The 16,260-nt window shown below is 39.7% G+C and overlaps 1 protein-coding gene across 4 annotated transcripts in view; it reads left to right on the top strand.

The window, feature by feature from the left end:
• Positions 1–16,260, top strand: part of sept12 (septin 12) — a 62,972-nt gene that overhangs the window by 24,218 nt on the left and 22,494 nt on the right. Inside the window, exons 1-2 of one of the 4 annotated variants that reach the window (XM_046414574.1) lie at positions 6,563–6,818; positions 13,907–14,284. In XM_046414574.1, the coding sequence (XP_046270530.1) occupies positions 13,945–14,284 (340 nt within the window). In that variant the 5' untranslated portion in view covers positions 6,563–6,818; positions 13,907–13,944. Of the gene's footprint in view, positions 1–6,562; positions 6,819–8,025; positions 8,933–12,900; positions 12,926–13,906; positions 14,285–16,260 lie in introns of those variants that run through there. The other 3 variants (XM_046414572.1, XM_046414575.1, XM_046414571.1) reach the window with 3 other exon arrangements.

The following is a 16,260-nucleotide window of genomic DNA, read 5'->3' as shown; positions in this document are numbered from 1 at the left end:
AGTTTTATATATAATTAATGATATATATGTACAAAAGCTACTATGAGAGAACCATGCAGACCTATTTAAGTCCATCCTGTATTTGTGGAAAATGAATCAAACAGTAGTAAATAGTGGTAGTAACCTTCTTGGGGAAAAAAAGGTAAAACATATAGCTGCAGCCTAATAGCCTAAAAAGACTAAACAAAAAAAAAAATAGGCCAGTGTGTATTTAATTACCTCTAAAGTCCATTTCTGTGCGATATCATCCTCTTCTGTTTTAATTTTTTTGTGCAGCAATCCACCATTGCATGTGGACATAAAACAGATCTACATCATTCATGGTCTAAAATATATATATATATTTTTTTTAGCAAAACAATAGCCAATAAAGCATAGTACTCTCGCCTGTTTAATGTGATTTCTGTTTCTGAACATAACTGCAGATCTTGTCTATATTGTGGCTGTAAGATTCGACTTTGAGCTTCACACAGGACTGCAGGCTGTCACCTCTGAGTTAGGAGCAATATCTGGCTTTCATGTAGTTCATGCTTGAGAAAATCTGTTCACATATGTAAGTTTGTTGATCCAAAAATGGCCAAGACTGCAAATGCATACTTCTTCATGTTCATGTAAGTGTTGGGAATGGCATTCCATGTTTCAAACACAAGTTTGTTGGGTTTGAAGAGGTTTTCAGTATTACTTCATTTGTGGTCTTGAGCCAGAATGGCTATCTGATGGGTGACATCTTCAACATCAGCTGTCAGGCTTTTGAATTTTGACACCGGAAAGTCTTTATCGGCTATGTGGGCCAGTTCAATTTCAAGATCGGGTTGACTTACTCCTGTGAATGCGTTGCTGATCCCCGGGCTAGATTTTTCCTCTATGATGGGTGGGGGAGAAAAGCAAAAAGAGAAAGACCAGCAGGATCAGAACCTTTGAGAGTGCTGTATCGCTCAGTTTTGTGTTAGTCCTTGACTTAGTCCTCAGTTCTGACAGTTGTGCTAATACACTGCATCATTTTGGCAGTTTGTGGGTGGGGTCTGGTTCAGGTGGTGGATTAGTGCATATTCTAGCTGGTCAGGCAGTGTTGATTAGCTCACTTGGATGCAGGCATTAAAAAATCTGGACCTGTGCATCACTAGATAACACACATTAAAATAAATGAGGAGGGAGAAAAGGCAAGTGCTCTGTAATTGTTCATGGCTTTAGAGCAGATTGAACTTTCCGGTTTGCATTATAGCTGCTAATGTATTGTTTTTTGATGTCAGAATGGTGTGGACAAGAGAAACCAAATCACTATTAATGTAGCTGTCTCGTGACAACTTCTGGGATAACAGAGGAGGTGCGAGAGGGAAATACCTGTGAATCTGCTGTGCAGCTAACGTGGGATAGCCTACTTTGAGCATAACTGAGTAAAGACACGTTCCATGTCAGCATCCTGCTGCCGCCTTCGACACGGTTTGTCACAACACACTGCTCCTCACCTGGTTGGACACTCTTGGGCATCACTGGCACTCCACTCTCCTGGTTTAGGTCATATCTCACAGATAGGGAACAGTTTCTCTCTACAGGTAATTTTATGTCACCCAGTTCACTTCCCTCGTATGGTGTTCCTCAGGGTTCTGTTCTAGGCCCTCTTCTCTTTCTCATGTACATCCTCCCGACTGGCGACATTCTACGTCAGTATGGTTTAAATTTTCACTGCTGTGCTGACAACACGCAGATTTATATTCACACCAAGCACTCCCACACACTCCCTCCCTCCAATCTGTTCACTTGCCTCAATGCCATTAGCACCTGGATGACACAGAATTTTCTCAAACGTAACCAAGACAAAGCAGAAGCCATACTCATTGCCACTCCAACCGTACTTGTACCTGGACTTTTAAAATCTTAATGCCCTTACTTTATTTTATTTGTAAACAAGATATGATGCCGTAGTTGATTTTGTTTTCCGATTGTGTTATCATTATCTCTGACAAGGAAAAGTGCATGTGAGACTAATTTTGATGATGCATGAAATGGCAAATAATCTGCATTTTCATGATAACCTGGAGCTATTTGAGATGTCAAAATATGTTTTTGACTGCACCCGTCATCCCTGGCAGCCACTTTGTCCCCACAGCCAACTCCTATACTCCGTATCCAATACTCCAATGTACAAAAGTGTATAGACTTTTTTATAGACAGCACACTTTGAACTTTTGGGATCAACTTAGAAGGTTAGGTATTAATCTTTATTATTTGAATTCACACCTTTGACTTCCATGATGAAGAGTTGAACTAGCTGAGATGGACAACAGCTGTTGCCCGGGTTCTTCAACAGTCAAAGGTTTATGGGAGGAAGCCACTGTTGATGAAAGCTCACATTAAATATCAACTAGAGTTTGCCCAAAGGTATGTGGGAGACTCTGAGTTCAACTGGAAAAGAGTTCTGAAGGACAGTCTGATTCAGTCTGCAAGAGAACTTCAAGTTGGGAGAGAACGACACAGTGAAAGCTACACAGAAATAGTTTAAAGACATTAAGGTGAATGTTCTGGAGTGGCCGAGTCAAAGCCCAGACCTCAATCCAATAGAGAATTTGGAGTGGAATCGCAGTGTCCAGATGTGCAAGCCTGATTGGGACATCTCTACAAAGACTCAGTGCTGTGATTGCCACCAAAGTTGCATCTACATCGAATTTATGCAGTCATTTATTTTACATATATATTTTTAATAAATCAATATTACATTAATCTTTCACTTAGATGGCAAAGAGGTTTTTTTGTAAATTCTTGTCAAAGAAAGTCAAGTTATATTGACTATGATTCAGTTTATAAAAGCGATAAAAGGGGAAATTATCAATGGGGTGAATACTTTTTATAGGCGCTGTACTCAGTAAAACAGTTGAAGTTCCTGGGAGAAACTCTGTACCACCATTTTGTACATTGAAACTGGTAACCATGAATAGCATATTTCATTGAAATTGGGCCACAAATTTTCAAAATTCTAGGTCATGGATAAAAGTGTTGGTGATTGTGGAAAGACATGGAGGTCACTTAAATTATTAGAAATCATCTGACAGGCACCAGAAGTTATCAAGACATCTTTCCCTGGGTCAACTTGTTGTATGGACAGATTTACAGACATCACCATAAGGTTGAATGTAACTATCCCGCAATCGCATATTTTGAATCGTATGTCCTCGACAATGTCCTTTAGATAACATGTTTGTGTTTTCACACAACCGTAAGAGCTTATGCATTATCTTCACTTCTGCGTTGTCATGTTATCTGGCCCCTAGAGAAACAGGCAGATATTTTCTGAGAGTAAAACATGGAAAGAACATTTAGAGGGAGGATTGAGGTCACTGTGCATTCCTGTAAGAGAAGGCTGTTATGTGCTGAAGTTTATTTTCCTTCACAGCGTTTTTTCCCAGAAAGTTTAGATAAATGCTACGTTCTTTTCACCTCTCATTCAGAGCAGCATATCTCATCTGAAAATCTCTGACATTCATGTGTGTGTGTGTGCGCATGTACGCGTGCTGATTCTGCAGGTGTACTTTTTCACCACTTGAGGGAGTCAAGTGGAATCCTTGCATAATTCACCATCCTGTAGAGTAGTAGCTCTTAAAGCTGTGTGCTTTGTCTTCTCCCAGAAAACAGCATAAGAAATTGGGGTGACAAAACCTGTAAAAGAAAGATAGTTCAGTATTAATAGTCTCTGAGTCTGTGCCTCATAATTTAGGAAAAATTAAGTAGGCTTTACAGATGGCCACATGATGACACTGCATGCATACAGGTTTAATGTTCTTCACCCAGCTTATCATCAGATAAGATTGTGTTGGTAAACTGAGTTCATACACAGCAGAAACCCATGCAGATTTTATAAACGGATTAATGAGAGAACAGAGAAGGAGAGATTGAATCAGTGGGATCCTCTGGCTGCAGCCTTGGGTGTTTGCATGTTGACACTTGCTCGCAGACACACACTCCACATTCTTCTACTAACCTCCCTCTGACTGTCAGCAAACCAGTGTGTGTTTGTGTCTATGTAAGAGCTGTGCAGTAATTCGATATTAACATTGATCAACTTACAGTAGAATTGCGTCGTGATGACACAGGTGTCTCAGAAAGATACTATATAGTGACCATGGGCACTGGCTTGTGTTTTAAAGTGAGAGCAAAGAAAGAAAGAAAGAAAGATACATGATAGGTATACGGGTCTGGGTATCTTCTCCCTGAAATAAAAAATAATAATAATACATATTTACTGCATCTCTACACTACCTACACTATCAAGATGGACGCAGCTGCACTGTCTAAATAGTTAGATTATAGTTAATTATTAAGGGTACCAGCCAATGCATGCATCAAGAACAGTATATAACTGGGTGGAAATGGAATAGGAAATGATTATAGAAGAATGGTTATTTCAGGCCGGAGCACCAAACAGTGCAAGACCTCAGTTTTATTACTTCCAAAAATAAGTCACATTTTTGAGGACCTAAAGGTGCTCAAAAGCTCAAAACTTGACATCTTTATGGACTGTTGGCAAAATGGATAAAAAAAAAATGGACAAAGTCCCCGTAAGTTACATGTAAAAAAAATCAGTAGGCCCACATCCAGGCTTCGAGAAATGCCTGTCGGGGCCATACCCTTGACATGGCCATTTTGAATTTATTGTGCAGTTTTTCCTCTGTTTTTGCAGGTCTGGCCTGAAGACATCTACAGTATAGTTATAGTCATAGCACCACCTACTGACAACAGGAAATGACATTTCTCATACTCTGATGTATTCCTTCTAGAGAGTTGACCTGATCCACCTCAAATGTTGATGTAAAACCCATAAGACATTAACAAGGCTTTATTGCAAATACTGTGAGTTTCCATAGAACAACGTTGCCACGGTGATGTGGCAAATTTCAATGTTTCACCATGAAACAGGAGGATATTGTTCTTTTGTATACTTGAAAACCCATACAACTTGGCACATGTGTCTGTGACAAAAATTTCATCTCATACAGGTTCACACAGTGCGATTCACCTACACAGACGAAATTTGGTAGGCACCTTTAAAGACATAAAAAGTCTCTCCGTGCAGTAACCTAAAGCCAATGGGACTGCAGCCATTCTGAATTAACTGTCTAATTTAGGCTCAGAGGCATTTAGTGGCACTGTACTTTGAAGTATTACGATTCTTCCAAGTTAATTAGAGATGAAAAATAGCTGAAGTTTCCCAATGGTCTGTTGAATTTTGATGTTTAGCCATAAGACAAGAAGTTGTTGGGACTGCACTGTACATGATCCAGTCTGACCCAGATGTTTGAGTCCTGGCCTTAGGATGTCTACATGCCAAGGAAGTAGACCTTGTGTGACATATTTTGATTTACATAAAAGTTTTGTGTGTCATCCACACTTAATATAATCTGTGGTAAATGAAAACATAATTATGAATATTATCCCCCTAAATCCTACACAACAGACTTTTAAATCAGGATGTGAAGACTCAAGTCAACATGTTTTAAAGTAGTTGAAGTTAGTAATGAAACCCTGATTACAAAAAAAGTCGGGACACTGTGAGAAACCTAAGCAAAAACAGAATATGTTTAGAATATGATTATTTGAAAATGCTTACATTCAGATTATTATCGTAAAAATACATTTAATATTCAAACTAATAAACTTTATTTATTGTTGATACAGTTCTTAATTTGATGTTGAAACAGGGAAAATGTGAAAAAAAAGAAAATTAATTAAGTTAAATTTCTCAAAACAGAATTGAGAAACTTTAGAACCCCAGATATTAAATGGAAAACATTTCAAAAAAATTTCTTTTAGGGAAATTGAGGGATTTTACCTTCTATAATCCATTATATCATCAAAAGATTCAGGTAATTCAGAAAAATCTCAGCACCTGAGATCAAAAACCACAATCCTGAACTTTATTATTCTACATTTTAACAGAGGTTATAATAAAGGTTTTAATAGTTGGAATGAGACAAGCCAAATTGGTATTTTATAAAATTTTGTACTTAAAAAAGAAATCGTAACCCTGGAGATCTTCACACAGATTGCCTGACATCCCCAGATTTTTTTCATTTTCAAACCCTTATTTTTCAGACAACTCGAGACAGTTTATTTAACTTAACGCCGAATCTTCTGGAGCCACGAATGTCCTTCATACAACTCTTTCCATATATACAGTAGTAGTTCCTAATACCAGAAATCAGGCTCTGGTGTGTTGTGTAAAGTCAGTGGAGTTCCTCTTTATGTATAATGTGAAATGTGTCGTCTTGCAACGAGCCAGATATTTTTTACAGAAGTTTGTGGAAATGAAATCATTGTTACAAAGTTGACTACAAATGGATACTCATGTTGGTCTGCTGGTTGTGGAAATTGTCAGATGTTGTTGTGTGTTCAGCTTGTTCTGTTGCCCTGTATATGGCCAAATATCAGTGGCAGCTTTAAAATCCAGAGAGAAAACGGTATCGTGTGTGCTGCTGTTAATTTTATTGAATTTAATTGAAATTGAATTTTGTTCACATATACATCTAGAAGGAAACAGTGACACAAACTGTGCTGAATAAAACACATGGTAATACTCAAAACATTGTCATCTAACAGTATGTTGCTGTTGAGTAATAGCAACTGAAGATCGAACCAGGAAACAGTTTCCCCCCATATGTCAGGAAGTGCATCATACTCACACACACACACACATACACACTCACAAACTCACACATAAGTACACAGTTCCACACCCCTTCACACACACTCACACACACAGGCAGTGATATGACATCCTGCCCAGTTGGACGTATGTGTCACTGCTGACTGCTTTGTCTCTACACCAGGTAAAGACCAGCTCTCTGCTTCCTGTTTTCAGCCCCTTTAAATAGCTTTTAACTAGACCACAGCGTTCACAAGGTGCATTCTTTTCATGTGTTACTTTACACTCTTGTGGGGCCTTACGCGTTTTTTTTTAATGCTTTTCATACTATTTCATAATATGGATTTGATAAAATTATTAATAATATTTAACAGAATTATGATGTAGTACGTTGAATTAAATAGTTCGTTGTCAACAAGCCCCATAGAAAGATCAAAATGTCAGACTTCCCTATGCTGTCAGTGGCTCTTAAAGTCTACCGGTTTCTACTGAAATTGTAAAAACTGATTTATAGTTTTATATGGTTTCATTTTTTAAAGGATCAGTAGATATCAAATGTTACTCAGACAAGGGGAAGTAGTTTATTTGCCGGGTGCTATCTTCAACAGTGGATCCGCATTTCAATCAGTCAGTCAAGTTATTTATCAATAGCTGCTTAACACATTTAGTAGGTTAGTGCAATTAAAAGTGCTTTTCAGACAGATGAGATGCTGATAATAGCTGTGGCCTAGAGGTTGGAGAAGCGCCTTGTGATCGGAAGGTCGCTGGTTCGATTCCCCCACCGGACGGGCAGGAAAATTTTGAGTGTGGTGGAGTGATAATGTCCCCACCCCTCCATTAGCTGGCTGATGTGCCCTTGAGCAAGGCACTTAAGAAGAAGAATCAGCTTTATTGACAGTGTATATATTTTTACATTCACACACTGAATTCGTCTTCTGCATTTATCCCATCCTTAGTTGAACACACACATGCAACACCCAGCAAATTACATGCAGTGAAACACACACAGGAGCAGTGGGCAGCATCAAGCGCCCGGGGAGCATACTGGGGGGGGTTAAGTACCTTGCTCAAGGGCACATCAGCCGGAGGGGGGGAGCATTTTTGCGCACTTTTTTTGCATTTTTAACCCCCAATATATGCTCCCTGGGCGCTTGATGCAGCCCACTGCTCCTGTGTGTTTCAGTGCATGTTGCATGTGTGTGTGTTTCAGTCAGTGATGGGTTAATAAAGTAATTTCCCAGCTTGGGATTAATAAAGTAATTTAAATTAAAAATTAAAAAAAATATAATGATAACAATAATAAACAGTAGAAATCTAATAATAAAAATAACAAGTGATATACAATAAGTGATATTAAAATAAAAATAAGAATAAAAACAAAAACTAGTTAAAAAGATTTTAAAACATAAAAAATATTCATTGTTCAGGTGAGTATATCTGCCTGCAAGGTGCTATCAACTACAGTGTGTGTATTCACTGTAATGAAGGAACATGTCACCCAGGGCAACAGTGTGTCTCTCTGATATGCTTTTGATGTGTTTTCGGTCGTTTTTGGAGAGCAATGGAGCCTATCAATCAGTGAGTGAACTCCTTCTCTGCCAAGCATGGAGCAAAATCAACTGCCATATAACAAGGACAGTAAATGATCATTAAGCCAGTGATTATATGTCACACAAGTTGTGTTTCAAGTCACACCTGCTTTGTTTCTGGAAAACTTGAATCACTGGGGTGGCATTATGCACAATTCCTAAACCCAGACAGTTCCCAGACCTCTCCTCGATTTGCAGACATTTTGAATTTGAGTTATAGAACGTACAGCATTCCCAACTTGAACAGGCATTGAACAGGTGTTGTATGGACTACTGACTGACCGCTTGGCCGCTGCTGAGTAAGAGATGGGGGGAGGAGGATGACGAGTGAGGAGAAAGAGGGGAGGCGTTGTCCTTGTCCTCTCAGGGATTAGTGGAAGCTCCTTGGGCCATTTGCATGTGAATGGATCCGAGAGCTGCTTTTAGCCACCGACACCCCCCTCCCTCTCTCCTTCTTTCTCTCTTTTTGTCTCTTACTCTTTCTCCACTGCTCACCCTCCTCCCTGACATCAGGGAAAGGGAGCGAGGCAGTCAGAGAGGGAAAGAAAGAGCGAGAGAGAGAGAGAGAGAGCAGAGCCATCACTGTTGCAGCAGACAAACCTTGCAGAGAGAGGAGTTCAGAAAGCGACGCTCTTCCATCCTAGCGTTTTCATTGCTGTTCACCGGCAACCAGGGAGTCACACAACTGGCTTTTTGTGTATGAGAGAAGGTAGGACTTTTTGCTTTGATCCTCTGTAGTTGTATGTATTCTCAGTCTCCTAGGCTAACAATGAAAGTTGACAGGACTGGTCCACTTTGGGAGACAGGAGAGGGGTGTGTGGGGGTTTACTAGCTTTGGTAGGTTCTTACAAACGGTTGAATCAGACAGATCAATGCTGTGGATTCCGTGACTCAGAAACTGCTATAACTTATGGATTACCGAGCGTATTTTCAATTACGTACGTGCTGCACTCCATATTCCAATCTTTGCAACATGAAACATGTAACAAGGCTGCAGCTAACGGATATTTTCATTTTTGATTGATCAGACAGGTTGGAGACAAACCTTCTAGTACTAGAAATTTTAACTGTTACAAACATCCACCACAGTTTACAGACCCACTGCCTGCTTTAACTATGAGCTGTACTTCCAGAGTTAAAATATATTTAACAGTAATGTCCAGGCAAAGACAGCAGCAGCACATAGAACATAAAACATAAAGGTTATATGAAAACATAGACCATAAACTAATATTATTATAGATGAAGTATGAAGAGAATAATCGAGCACTGAAGTGAAAGAAAAACTCCACAAGATATCCTTTATGAGATTATATGAGTTATCTGGTTAGTATCATTGGATCAAATGAGTTGTACCATAAGAGACACCACTGGAGCCTATATTTCTGTGATTCATATATTATCATCACTGCAGAAGTCTGAACAGTGATCATATGAGTGACAATGTGTCTGTGCAAAACAGTACAGCTTAGTTTATTTATATAGCGCTAATTCACAACAAAAGTTATCTCATGACACTTTCCAATTAGAGCAGGTCTGGACCAAACTCTTTAATTAAATTGTAAAATAGAGAGAGCCCAACATTCCCCCTTGAGCAAGCACTTGGCGACAGTGGCGAGGAAAAACTGCCTTTTAGAAGGCAGAAACCTCAGAGCAGACCCCGGCTCAAGATGGGCGGCCATCTGCCTTGACCGGTTGGGTTGAGAGAGAGGGAGAGAGAGAGAGAGATTCAGTTCAGAGAGACAGCTTAAACATTAGACAATATTCTTCTGTCATTTAGATGATTTTTATATTTGAATATCTCAAAATTTAGATTGTTTTATTGGTAATCAGAAGTTGTATTGGTCATTGTTTTTAATGTATGTGAGTCCTTTTTCTTGTTTAAATGTTTGTTTTTTTTTGGTTTGGTTTGGTTTGTGAACTCAAAACTAAACTAAAATCATTGGCAGCTTTAGTGTGATGTAATTTTGTGTTGTACAACAGAAAATGGTGTGCGTGGTTCCTTCATGCTCAGCTCTGGCTAACTTTATGCAAATGTAATCTGACGATTGAAGAAACAACTGGGCAAGACGACCAGGCTTGTTTCAATTGCCTCAGAAATAGAATCAAATCTGTATTAAAACAGTTTGAACGACTCTGTCATGTTTAAAAACCTGTACTTGAGGAACAAACAATGCTGTAGCATCACAGCTATGCCAGAAAACAACTGTCCAGTTGTAGTGGAATGTGTGAACACAAACACACACACATATACAGAATTACAGATTTCTGAGAGGGCAGAGACCCCCTTCTACTTTAGGGTAAGCCAAAAAACTTATGACTCTGTGCCTCTGCCAGTGTAGAATCTTCTGTCATTAAATCTCTAAATGTCAGATTTTATCTTATCCCAAAGTCTAACTTCTAGGTTTTTTGTTTTTTTTTTGTTAAATATTCTACTGCCTCAGAACTCTTTATTAGTCACTCCTCACATGTTGTAATTTTTGGGAAATTCAGATGGCATAGTTCCAGTCCACACCTAAATTGTAACGGTCCTTACTTGCCCTGGTGTGGCTTGACCTGACATGACATCATTACATGTTTTTTCCATTTTCTGTTGTAAAAGGTGTGGATAAACCAAGTCACTATTTTGCCTTGCCTTAAGTCTTTGTTTAACCCTCTGGAGTCATTGTCTGTTTTTGACTACATTTGATTTTACCTTAAATTTCAGCTTAAAAATGGTTGACCTTGCCTTGCCTATAAATTGTAAATGTCAACAAATCTATCCATCCATTCATTTTCTAAACCGCTTATCCGTCAGGGTCGCGGGGGAGCTGGACCCTATCCCAGCTGACTACGGGCCAGAGGCAGGGTTCACCCTGGACTGGTCGCCAGTCAATCGCAGGGCCAACACATGAAGACAGACAACCACACACTCTCACACTCACACCTAGGGACAATTTAGAGTAGCCAGTTAACCTAATGTGCATGTTTTTGGTATTGTGGGAGGAAGCCGGAGTACCCGGAGAAAACCCACGCAGGCACAGGGAGAACATGCAAACTCCACATAGAAGGGCCCAGACTCTCTCCCTTGCTCTCGCTCGCTCTCTCTCTCTCTCTCTCTCTCTCTCTCTCTCTCTCTCTCTCTCTCTCTCTCAACCCAAATGGTCAAGGCAGATGGCCGCCCATCTTGAGCCGGGGTCTGCTCCGAGGTTTCTGCCTTCTAAAAGGCAGTTTTTCCTCGCCACTGTCGCCAAGTGCTTGCTCAAGGGGAATTAAAGAGTTTGGTCTAGACCTGCTCAAATTGGAAAGTGTCATGAGATAACTTTTGTTGTGAATTGGCGCTATATAAATAAACTGAATTGAATTGAAACCAGGATTCGAACCTGGAACCCTCTTGCTATGAGGCAACAGTGCCAACCACTGCACCACCGTGCCGCCCAACAAATCATGTAGAAATTTAGTAAACAACAAGTTATTTACAACTGCGATTTTTGTACAACTGTTTCCAGCTACTTACAACACAATCAGGTGTCACAATAAAGTGCACCACAAATTATTTATAAAACTTAAAACTTATACTATAAACTATATTATTTCTAAAACTCGCACCAAGCACGCAGCAAACGTGACAACAATGTTCAGAAAAAAGCATTGCGTATATTCTTTATCATAACTTGGGTTTTATTTGACATATTCCAAAATTTAAAAACTTTTTAAAACAGAGACTCGGCGAGGCTCCATCTTGCAGCTACGTCATCTTGAAAAGGTCACATGATAACCTCGACTCCCGGGGGGTTAAGTCCTAAGTTGAGTTCAAAGTAAAGTCTCAGGTCAAGTCCTAAACTTTGAGAGTCATGTCCTAAACAAGTCATAATGCTCTTTTCACCAAGTGCATCACCATTATACCAACAGAGCCTTAAGCATTACACCACTACTATATACTAGATTCAACTTTAAATATTGAATGAAGGGGCGGCACGGTGGTGCAGTGGTTAGCACTGTCGCCTCATAGCAAGAGGGTTCCAGGTTCGAATCCCGGTCTGGGCCCTTCTATGTGGGGTTTGCATGTTCTCCCTGTGCCTGCGTGGGTTTTCTCCGGGTACTCCGGCTTGCCCCTAGGTGTGAGTGTGAGAGTGTGTGGTTGTCTGTGTCCAGTACAGGGTGAACCCCGCCTCTGGCCTGTAGTCCAGCCCCCCTGCGACCCTGACGGATAAGTGGTGTAGAAAATGGACGGATGGATGTTGAATGAAGTTGAACGTTGTTGCATCTCTGTCCTTAATTTTTAACCTGCATGAAGTGCAAGTGCACCTGTTGGCATGCGTGCTTTGCCAAAGCATTGTAATGGTATAACCTCAATGCACCGTGTCCCTGCCTGTATGTGTGTGCCAGATTTAGGCTGACAGACAGCTTGAGTAGAGTGTAAATTATAATGAGTCTCAAAAAAATCCAGATTTGTCTGTCTCTCACTCTGCCCTTCTCTGTCTTGACTCCTGTGGATTAGTTCTGCTCCAATGGTTGTACAGTTGGATATTTATAGCTGATTAAATTATGTGGACTAACACTAACAACAGTCTCTCTCTCTCTCTCTCTCTCTCTCTCTCTCTCTCTCTCTCACTCCCTCTCCGTGTGTGTGTGTGTGTGTGTGTGTTTTGAGCTTAACGGTCTCGTAAAATGCCTTGTTGAGTCATGTAGAACGTTCACCCAAAGTAACATACACACAAACGTGAGTGTATCAGTGTATTTGAGACGACACAAACACACACATAAACACACACACTTAGTTTGAAGTTCTCAGCAGGATTGTTACTGCCTTCCAATCCTCTTACAGCAAAGAATAGACTACACACACTCACACAGGTAAGAGAAGGAACAGATTTCACTTACACATATGCCAACAAAGGCCTGAAGTGTGTGTGTGTGTGTGTGTGTGTGTGTGTGTGTGTGTTTATGTGTGTTAGCCTCAGACAAATATATAGATCCTTGTCGCTTGTGGAAACACATATGTATATATATATATATAAATAATTAGCTGATCTTATAATAGGTACATCCATGGTCTGTATGAGCAGTTCCATATTCTCCCTGCTGTTAAAGTTCGGCTCAAATATTATATGTCATCAAAGTTCTGTTCTGAGGTACCAAAATATACCGGCGCAGTTTCGGTAACATCCAGGGTTGAAACAACGATGGTCTGCAGGAGGTACAGCTTTAGCGCTTCACGCACAGCTGCTGTGTTCACTGTTGCTGTTTACATGAACTCGACAAAGGAGTTTGTTTGAATAAAATTTCCATGTTTGAAATATTGGGGGAAGACATGTCCCCTGCAGTGATTACATCCATGGTTTTAAAGGTAGATAGATTGTCATTTCCACACAGAAACATAGCATGCTGAAATGCTCTGGGTGTTCTCCTACACCTGCCAGATATACCTGTACCCACAGGATTGTTCCTGGCATGCAGCAGATCGTTTTCCCTTTTTTTTATCTTTAGTTTTGACGCTCAATATTATAAGGTACAATGGAACAGCTTTTTTTTCAGTCTTGTGAGGATGTCAATTATAGGGGAGGTCCATAATTCATTATCAGCATCACTCCACTGATTATTCGCAGATTGTAATTTTACATTTCTGTTTGTGCACAGTAGATAGAATACAAATGTTTATCTTCACTTGTTGAATGTAAAATACTGATTGTTGAATCTGCAGAAACTGCTGGAGAGCTAGAGACAAACACGCTCACCCTAATGGAGGAGAGACAGGAAAAGGAAAGAAGTATCATGGGACAAGACCACGAGGGCAAGACCCAAGGACAACCAGCCACCATGAGTACTCATAATTCCGCGACAGAAAAAGAAGAGAACTGTGTAGAGGTTCATACAGAGGTGGAGGAGAAGGGGAAGGAGAAGGAAATGGTGGAAGGAGACATGAAGAAAGGAACTGAGCTGGAGGCAGAGGTTAAGGACCTGCAGATGAGCTTGATCCGGGGAACTGACCTGTTTGGCTATGTGGGCATTGAGGCAGTACTAGACCAGATGAAGAGCAAGACCATGAAGGCCGGCTTCGAGTTCAATATAATGGTTGTTGGTGAGTTTCACACAAATCAACACAAACACAGATTTTTATTATTGTTATTTTTATTTATTTACAGTGTGACACACCGAGTCTTACACAATCATTGTGCTAATGCAAATGTTTAAAATGCATCTGAACATTTTGATGGTGAAGTGATTAATGTTATTTCTTGCCAGCACAGATAAGTGTCATGATTCTGCAGGTTGATTTTCAAGGCATAGCAAAAAGAATGTTAAGCAGTGGTTTCCTGGAGAAGGGGAAACACCCACTCACAAACCTGAACATAAACACTGTTTATGTTTTAAATACATAACTAGTGTTGCAACTGTAACAGCTTCCACTGTACTGGGAAGGCTTTTCACAAGATTATGGAGTGTTTCTGTGGGAAATTTTGCCCATTCATGCAGTAGAGCATTTGTGAGGTCAGCCACTGCTGTTGGATGAAAAGGCCTGGGTTACAATCTCTGTTCCAGTTCATCCCAATGGTGTTTGATGGGGTTGAGGTCAAGGCTCTGTGTTGGACCAGTCTTCCACACCAAACTCATCCAACCATGTCTGTATAGACCTTGCTTAGTGCACTGGGGCACAGTCTGATTGAAGCATTAAGATTTTCCTTCACAGGAAGTGAAGAGGCACACCCCTGAAAAACAGTCCCATCCCAATACTTTTTTCTATATATTGTAGTTTCCAATAGGGCAAAGTCATTTGGGCAAAATACCAAACTCCAGGCTTGAATTGATTCTCCACATAGTATTAAATGATTTTTACATGATTAATTTTTTTCTCACACTGTCACTACGTTATATATTTTAAACATAGCATATTTGTAATGATCAATCATTAGTTTAGTTAAATGCGGTTTACTGTGTGGCTCCTGTCCAAATCTATTATCTTTTCAGTTTCATCATTGCAAAATGCTTCCATGATGCTAATTATCAAATATATGCTCATCGAGACTCATCATTGTTTACGCTATTTTATGCTAACCATCTACTTAGGATTTTTCAGTTTTGGCTCAATGGCTGGAACTTGTGTTTTTGAAGCCGGTGATGACTCAGCAAGTCATGCATATTTAATGAGCATGAAACATTGTTCATCCAGTCCAATGTATAAATCCAAAAATTATACTGATCCTGTTTTAATCAAGGTGTATATCACCCAAATTGATTCACATGAATCTTTTACAATTTTTTGTTGAAAAAAAAAATACTTAAAAAAAATATTTGGGGGGATTCTATTAGAGTAATTTAAAAATGTATAAAACAAAAATAGTAATCACCGCATTAAGTCAAGGGGAGTGCTCATAAATAAGTATAAAAAATGTGTGTGCGTGTGAGAGAGAGAGAGAGAGAGAGATGATTGGGTGTTGCTGCATCTCTTTATCATTGAGATAATATATTTTGTTTTGCTTTAACATTGGAAGAGGAAGTATTATTCTGTGAGGAGGAAGTGGTTTATAGAGTTAAGGCTGCCTGTTCTTTCCTCCCGTTCACACAAAGAGATGACATACACTTCTCCTGCTGTTTTATGGAAAAAAGGAAGTTTCCCCTTGACAATTATTTATAATTCAAGTTTACCAACAGTTTACTTCATGTGTACAATATCTTACAAGTAGGATCAAAATAGGTTTGTGAATATGTCTTCTATTAGTGTCTACCTCTGTGGCTATATATGCACTCTTGCCTAAATGCAAATGTATCCAGACCCTCATATTGGATCCTACATAGTGTGACATGTCTAAGACACTTGTTGAATGAATGAATGCCAACATCCTGGCCTGTAGTTCAACACACAAATATGAATGCACCAAAACTCTACTCATGGAGTCGGATAGGAGATCTCTTTGCTAATGTTCCACTGTATTTGCCTGTTAGTTGTTATTTGTCTGGCACTAGGGAGTGTACTGTGGGTTTATCAGAGCTGGTGGCCAACAGCTTACTGCTGCTTGACTGCAGCAGCTCTGTTGTTTTGTGTTCACCAGTGACCCC

This window comes from Scatophagus argus, chromosome 16 (genome assembly GCF_020382885.2).
Source record: "Scatophagus argus isolate fScaArg1 chromosome 16, fScaArg1.pri, whole genome shotgun sequence".
Taxonomy (NCBI): Eukaryota; Metazoa; Chordata; class Actinopteri; family Scatophagidae; genus Scatophagus; species Scatophagus argus.
Note: the sequence above shows the minus strand (reverse complement) of the source record. Positions and strands in the feature narration are given on the sequence as shown.